This window comes from Pterocles gutturalis, unplaced genomic scaffold, assembly GCF_000699245.1.
Source record: "Pterocles gutturalis isolate BGI_N339 unplaced genomic scaffold, ASM69924v1 scaffold24144, whole genome shotgun sequence".
Classification (NCBI taxonomy): Eukaryota; Metazoa; Chordata; class Aves; order Pterocliformes; family Pteroclidae; genus Pterocles; species Pterocles gutturalis.
The window spans coordinates 22,582-30,631 of record NW_010136448.1 but is presented as its reverse complement, the minus strand read 5'-3'; the positions used below and the strand labels follow the sequence as shown (position 1 = coordinate 30,631).

At 48.9% G+C, this 8,050-nt stretch overlaps 1 protein-coding gene across 1 annotated transcript; it reads right to left on the bottom strand.

Annotated features, from left to right (window-relative positions):
- Positions 1 to 3,714: 3,714 nt before the first annotated feature.
- Positions 3,715 to 8,019, bottom strand: SSTR3 (somatostatin receptor 3). Its single transcript, XM_010082316.1, has 2 exons — positions 7,974 to 8,019; positions 3,715 to 4,975 (listed from the first exon to the last, which is right to left on the bottom strand). The coding sequence occupies exon 2, from the start codon at positions 4,918 to 4,920 to the stop codon at positions 3,715 to 3,717; it is 1,206 nt and encodes a 401-aa protein (XP_010080618.1). The 5' UTR covers positions 4,921 to 4,975; positions 7,974 to 8,019.
- Between the last annotated feature and the right edge of the window lie 31 nt (positions 8,020 to 8,050).

Below are 8,050 nucleotides of genomic sequence, written 5' to 3'. Positions count from 1 at the left end.
CATGTATACACATCACACATATACACCTCTCTGTATCTCCTCCTGTGCACTCTGACGTGTGCATACGAACTCTGAGCAGATGGCAGAATGGACTTTCTGTGCCTCTAACACCCTGTTTATGATCAAATGTTTGCTGGGAAGAGGCATTGCACAATGCTGCTGAAGTTATTGTGGCCTTTTCTAGTCTTGCAGCTCCAATCTCTGCGTGACGAGAATGAAACCTTTTGTGCACCATAGGGCTTGACGGAGCCCTTATCTCTGTGTCTCTGCACCCAGAATAGAAAAATCCATTTCCACATCTGACTGGAACAAATCCCCCTGAACACAGCCAGAATTTCACTTAGCCACTGTGCACGACCCCAGTGGCCTCTTGGTTGCCCAGAGTCAACCACATCATCATTAGGAAAGGGATCACAAGGGCAGTCAGATTAATGCTATTATCACAGAGAAAGCTGGGGAATCAACAGGAAGAAGACAGAGTTGAGAACAGCAGCAAGGGTCAGGAGGTAGCAAGGTATCGTTTGTCATTCCAAGCGTCTGTTCCTATGAAAAACAGCCTTTTAATCAATGGTGATACTCTGCAGGATTTTGTAGCCCTTATTTACTCCACATGAATTTCAGACAAAAAAAAACCCCCACAACATTTTCTTTTCCCTCCCCCAGTCTTATTTTCAGTTCATCTCCATTTTTTTTTCCCAATTTGTTACTGAAGAACAGGATGCAGCGTAGAGGGGAGAAGAAAACACAAGACAGAAGAATATTATAATTGTGACCCTTTTCTTTTAAACTCCTATTTTAACTGAAGATCTCCAGTTTTCTGCAGGTCTCCCTGGAAAACATTTTGTTTTCCCCAGCAGGCTCCCCTGTAGAGCTGCCTCGCTAGTGGGCTCACACGCCATATATCAAAATGATGTCTCCTTGATGCACTTGCTTGGTGCTGCCACTGCTATGCTTGGGCTCTTCAGAGATGTAGGTATTTTAAGAACCCAGCCAGTCGGTGGAGTTTCTTGAGTGGTGGCTTGCAACAGATGGAGCTGTAAAGGCATGCAAAATGAAGTCTCAGCTCAATTCAGTGGTGCGGGAGAGTGTCTCTGTCAAGCATGTTAGCAGCCAGGGAACTCCCCCATCTCACCAAGGCAGCTGGGCAGCCACTCTGTGGAGAAGGAAACCCTTCCCATATCTGCCCCCCACCCGTCTGAGCTGCCTCCTGCAAGGTCCTCATTCACTGTTACATACCTTCTTTGGTGCCTGGTCATCAGCCACGAATAGCACTACATGCTCCCCAGCTAATACTATTTCTCCTCTGTCCTACAGTGATTGCTGTGCTAGTGGTGCCCAGCATTCACCTTGCCCCGCTCCTCGCTGCAAGAGGAGCAACACAGACCCCCATTTAAAGTGCTGCATTGTCCATCTAGTTGGCCACTGGGTAGCCAGACCTTTTAATCTTCCTACTGTTTGTTGCCCCATAGAAAGGCAGGAGCTTTGGCTGTTCATCTCCATTCTGATAGGGTTTCTTGACTGTGTTTCATCCAGTGGATGCTGTGGGAGCTCCCCAAGTACAAAGAAGAAGAGACTGTTTCAGTCCAATAGGCTGTATATCCCATGCCCATGAATAGTTTAGCTGTGTTTCTCACTGGGGCCCACAGTGTGGGCAACTGGTGCATGGATGGAAGGAGGAGGAGGTGTGAAGAGGTGGCAGAGGATAGAAACTGGCTACCAAGCACTTTCTTTCCCCCTGAGTTGAGTCTGCACTCCTGAGCGTCCGCCCGCACTCAGGAGAGCAAGCACACTTTGTAAGAGGAGCAAAGCAATGTGTGTGGTTGTGTGGTATTGCTGGTAGCTCAGAGGCATGTCTCCTCCTGGTGGATCCCTCCTTCCCACTTGTCAAAATTATTTGTGGAGAAAAGCGCCCAGATATAACCAAGGGACCTGGTATGAGAGTCTTATTTGTGGCTGTAGCTTAGCAACAGCATTCATGGAGAAGTTCAAGGTGTAAGGACAGACATCTAGCAGAGCCTGCAGGAATGAAGCCAAAGTGGAGGGAGAGATCTTCATCTCAGCACCCTTGTACATGGCTGCTCCTCTAGCCTGCTCACCCAGATGCACAATGACCAATGCCCAGAAGCCAGAATTCATCCACCACTCACAGCAACACACATACTCTCACACTCTTACCCAAGCATTCACATGTGCGCACACATTTCCATGTATACTCGCATGCCTACACAACCATATCGACACTTAAACATCCCACAATTACATAAACACACTTCTTCATCTGTGTTTGTATACACTTATACACACGTATACCCCCTTATCTACATTTGCATGCATTTGTACACACCCCACAGCCACACACAGATTGTCAGTGCCCAGCCCATGCACATCTCCCACCAGCACTGGCTCCTCAATCTCTGAGCCCGTTTAGCCACTCTTGCACATGTACAGTCCAGTGGTCAAACTTTTGCATACAACCACCTTTGTATACTTGCAGACACATAATTTCTTCTCCACCCTGAGCCAAATACTCTACCATTTCCCACAAGATGAATCAGTTCCCAGCATTGCCCAGACTCCTGAAACCATAGCTCTCACACCCTGGAGATCCCCTGACCTCCCTCAGCTCCCTGCACCCAACCTGTACTGATACATGCCTTAATCTCCTGTACCAGCCAAACATTACTCCATACAGAGACCAGCTGGTCTCAAAGATATTGTGTATTCTCAGGAAAGCCAATTACATAGTACCCCTCTCCCCTAAACACACAGAATGGTTCTGCCCCGTTGGCCTTTCAAGTCCAAAGGCTTTTTGTTTATTTACAATAAGGCTTAGGGAGAGGAAAAGGGAAAGGGCATTTCATCTTGCAAGAAACCTGCCCCCAACCCATGCCTCATTGTCTTCTCCACCCTTGTTACACCTTCCACCAGCATGCAGAGGCACCAGGAAAACTCTGAAGAATGTGAGGTTCAGGAAAGAAATGTCCCATTTACTCTCCCAGGTAAGTCTCATCAGCCTGCCCAGAGTCCATGAGAGCTCTGGAGAGAAAGAGGAGGCTTTGAGCAGTCTGAGTGGTCTCCAGCCATGACCAGCATGGGTAGGAAAGTTGTCCCCAAGACTTATTGGAGAGCTAGAGATGAGTCAGTCATTCATGCAAGTGGCTGGTATCTCTTCACTGCAGACATTTTTCCTTCTTGTTTTTCTTTAAGAGTTTTTCTTTTAGGGTAAACCACTTCTCATGTTTATAAGGAAGATAGTCAAGGCACTGGGATGCCTATTTGTTGTATATGCCATTTGAGGACTTCCTTGAGGTGCCACAGTCAGATGGCAGATGATGGGCTTCATTTGAGGACTTCCTTGAGGTGCCACAGTCAGATGGCAGATGATGCGCTTCACAGCTGCGTGATCTGAGGATGGATAATGCAATCTAAGGCTGACCTTTCTCTCTCCATACCATCAGTGCTTATCAGCTCTTTATCTCTCCCTGGATGCATTCCTTCCTTTACCTGGTACCACACAAACCTCAGGTGTACCTTCCAAGAACAATGCTTTAATTTTTCCACAAGTTCATGGATCCCTCTTCCATCTTTAAGCAGAGTCTTGACCTTTAATATTCCCTTGTACCAACATCTCCCATTGCCTTTGAGGTGGAAAAGCACAAAGGGTGAAGGGGATCCTATGTCCCAATGTCTCTTTCCCCTGCGCTATCCCTTTCATCATAAATAACTGACATGCAACTTGTTGCTCTTTTCGCATCCCACAGGCTCCTCAGGGAGTGGTTTTTGCTCATTGTGTTCTCCTTCCCCACTGCTTAGAGGGTGTTCCTGCCTGTTATTACCATTCTGGGTGATCTTGCTGATCTCACCCTCTTCCCCTTCATCATCAGTCTTCTCTGGGGGGCATGCTGGTACCTCCTGGCTCTGGACTCGGCGGGATGGCCTGAGGATGGCCCTCCTGAAGCCTTGCTTGAAGCGGTAGGAGAGGAAGCCATAAATGATGGGATTGGCACAGCTGTTGGCATATGGCAGCACCACCACAAGGAAGTAGACACCAAAGAGGGATGGCTCCTCTGGCAGCGGGCAGACAACATTGATTATGTTGAGGACATAGAAGGGGAGCCAGCAAAGGACAAAGACAGCCACAACAGCTACCACCATGCGAGTCACTCTGCGCTCTGAAAGCTTGTGCTTGGAGGACAGAGCCCTCACCCGCCTGCCAGAGGAACGAACCTTCACAACGATAAGAAGGTAGCAGAGACAAATCACCAGCAGTGGCCCAAAGAATCCCAGGGTGGCAGTGTAGACAATGAAACCAGCTCTCCACACTGAGGCAGGCTCTGGCCACTGGATGTGGCATGTGCTCATCCCTAAAGGGACATCGGAGAAGACAACCACGGGCAGCACCACTACGGAAGACAGCATCCACACAGTTGCACTCACAACTTTGGCCACCCTTGCTGTCCGCCATTTGGAGGACTTCCCTGGGTGGACCACGGCCAGGTAGCGATCGACACTCATCACTGTCAGGCAGAAGATGCTGGTGAACTGGTTGATGGCATCCACAGCCATCACCAGGCGGCACATGAAAGACCCAAATGGCCAGTAGGACAGGGCATTTTGTGCAGCCAGGAATGGCAGGCCCAGCATGAAGAGCTCATCAGCTAGGGCCAGGTTCAAGATGTAGACATTGGTCACCGACTCACTCACAGAGTGCCGCAGGACCACATAAATGACTAGAGAATTTCCAGCCAGCCCCACCACGCAGACAATGAGGTAGACCAGGGGGATGAGAACACCGCTGACAATGACACCAGGGCTGGCGGTGGTGGAGCCGTTGGGGATGGTGAACCCTGCCCAGCTGCCAGAGGCATTCCCCTCCTCTGACACTGCCGGCGTGGGGAGGCTGAAAGCAGAAGTGTCCATAGCAGAGGCAGGGAAGAGGGCAGGGGGGAGTGTCCTTGCAGGATCAGTTAGCAATCTGGAGGCAAGAGGAGGAGGAAAAAAACATTGATACAGTGGACATGACAGCTGAACAAACCACAGATAAAATCACCACATTAACGGTGTGTAGTTGTGGACAGGTACAGAAAGTCAAGGTGGGTTTGTGAATGTGGCAGCCACTGGAGATATGGGACAATATTGACCCCATCTAGTCCTGGAAGGCACGGTGGGCATGGAGAGACAAATAGGGACATGGCTCAATGTGAGGTCATTGGTAAAGACCCTCTGAGGAAAGAACCATAGGATAGGTTAGGGGCAGGGAAATTTCTCATTTTCTGTTAATGGCTCCATCACTGGGGACATAGTCACCTGGGGGCCTGATTCTCATTTATGAGGGGCAGGTGCCTTAGGAACAAAAGAGGGAAGGGCAGACAGTGACAAAGCGCTATTCCAACTCTGGCTCTTCCATTCACTGAGTATCCTCCTGCTTGCTGACGCTCTTTTTGGACTGGCCAGTTTATTGTGGGGTTGTTAGCCCCAACAACAGAAAGGAAAACACCTCCACTCTCTAGTCCAAGCCTAGAAGCTGAGCTTAGCACCTGAGCTGGAGGGTTTGTGTTATGCCAGTTCGAGAGTAAAGGAAGAACCAGATTATTTTGGGTACACCAAGAGAGATCAGTCCAGATCTCTCTCTTGTCTCTTTCTCCCTTGTTTTCTCTCTCTCTCCCTGTGGACACTGCACCACACTGCTAATGGAAGAGGCTCTGCCTGCCCTAGCTGTTTGCAACACCAAAGCAGTGTTCCAGCCCTCCTAATCTGAGGTGCCCAATTGCCCATCACATCAGGGTTTGGCATGGAAACAGCACTCAGCTCATTCAGAGAGAGCCTTGAACAAACAAGCTCTCTACTCTCCACCAGCTCTCTCCTGACACTGCGTGAGAAGCTGCAGGGAGAAAAGAGACAGATAAGGGAAGGACATGCCTTTTGTCTTTTGTCAAGGCTCCAGATATGTTAGTGGCAGAGCCCATCATATGCTCCAGACCAGAGACACCCTGGCAAACCTTATGCAGGGGAGATTTGTGATGCTTTCAGGATCTCCTGGGCCCTGGCAAAATTTTCTGGAAGTGTGGACTGTCAGGGTCACTCTCTAGATGAACTAGCTCCTTGGAAGAGTGGATGACTTGGTGGAAGAGAACAGGGACCCCGAGGCTCGCCTTTATTCAGCCCCACAAATCTCTTAGGGCTCTGAAGCTCCTTTGTTACTGATATGAAAACTGGGGATCTCTAAGGAAAGGACTCCCAATATTAACTTATTTCAGGAGGCTCCAGGGACTTCTCTCCCAGATGGTATTGTCTGTAGCATCACAACTTTGTTCACACACATTTTGATATTACAGCTTTTATTCTTTTTTGTAGATGTCATTCCAACTTCTGGAAACCTTAGGAGAGACCTGAGCTTTGGATGGATTCCTTGGATGTCAGATAAGCAAACAAAGAAGACTCCACAGATGTATCAAATCTTATGCTGAAAGAACCTTATCTGATAGGCCCCACAAAAACACAATTGGGAAACTATGTCTTAAAGCCATTTCTACAGGCTGTTGTATAAATATTTCCTGCTATACCTAAATGAGCTTTGAAGAACTGGAATTGTTCAGACTTTCTTTTTTTGCAGGTGCTTTGGGCTATGGCACACTGTCCTGGTAGAAGCCCATCTCTTGGGGTCCTGCAGTACTGGTTTTTCCCACACATCATGAGTGGCTGCAATGAATGGACAGAGTAGGAAGTGATTTGAAACTCTATTTCTAAGCTTGAGGATCTTTCCTCTGATATTTTTTCCAGTGCTGTTCCAGTGACGCAAGTCACTTGTTGCAGAAAAGGGGAGGGGCAGTGGCTGCTCTGGGAACAAAGATCCCCACAAAGGGTTGCAGGGACCAGAACAGTATGTTCATAAAAAGATTATCCTCTAAAAGGTGAGGACAGAGGAATTCCTCTGGATGTTCCTCCTGCATACAAAGGAATTTCCAAAAAAAGCATTTGGAGATAAAGCCCTGCAAGTATAAAATATGCATGGGGACACCAAGGCAGGGGTTGAAGAGCATTTGGGGGACTGTCTGGGGTCAAGACCTCAAAGCTGATTGCTCAGGCTGTGGTTTAGCAATACAGTAAACCCAGCTTCAGGGCTCCAAAAGCCCAATCGAAAAAAACTAAGGCATGCAACACAAACCACTGATTCACTATAAGCTCATTCTCCTGCTCAGACAGCTGCAGTGGAGAAACTTTGTCTTTAAGCAGGCATGGTCTGTCTGTGCCATTCTAACTTTGTCAAGTACCCTCTACCAGCTCGAACGCTGCATCACGTATTCTGTCTAGTTTGACAGAACAAGTACTGGACACCAGTGCCTCATTTGGGTTGGATCCAATCTGCTGGCTGCTTTGGCAGCACCCGCATAGGCAGGAATTGATGAGGAACCTTGGCCTCAAGACCCACATTGTGTTGGCATCTGCCTGGGGTCTGTCCCTAGTGATGTGGACTGCACCTGTTGCAAGAGGCTTGGGATCCTCTAACAGGTGCTGCCAGAATAGACCTGGTCCATACATCTGGAGAGCAGGGGAAAGGCAAAGAGGTAGGAGGTTAATCGGTGCCACTGTTTTCTTTAGAAAAAAAATAATATGTTTCCGCATTGAATGAGAGGAGGTGGATGGTAAAAGCAGAGCCTAGACCTGGTTACAAAACAGGAATAGAAGCTGGGAGGGACCACAGAGTCCAATAATCTGCAGCCCCTCTTGCCACCCTCCCCTCCTGTCCAACCTGTTTCCCATGGCCCTGCTCCAGCTCCGGACCCCCCTGCCTCACCACAGGTCTGAGCTCTCTGCTAGGGACCAGGCTGGGCTGGCAGAGTTGGGGGATCGGGGGGGGGGGGGGGAGGCGCCTCGGCAGGTTTCCTTCTCCGGGACTGCAGAGTTAACTTCTGCATGGACTCACGCCCGCGGAAGACATCTGGGAAGAGCAGGCAGAACCGCCTGGTACTTACGTGTCGTTGGGATGTACCTTTTCCTCTGCTTCACCAGGAGAATCCGTGTCATGTTTTTTTCCCTTTCCCCTTTCTTA

What these genes read in the sequence shown, in the direction of transcription:
- SSTR3 (XM_010082316.1), bottom strand. Translation starts at nt 4,920, where the DNA reads ATGGACACTTCTGCTTTCAGCCTCCCCACGCCGGCAGTGTCAGAGGAG.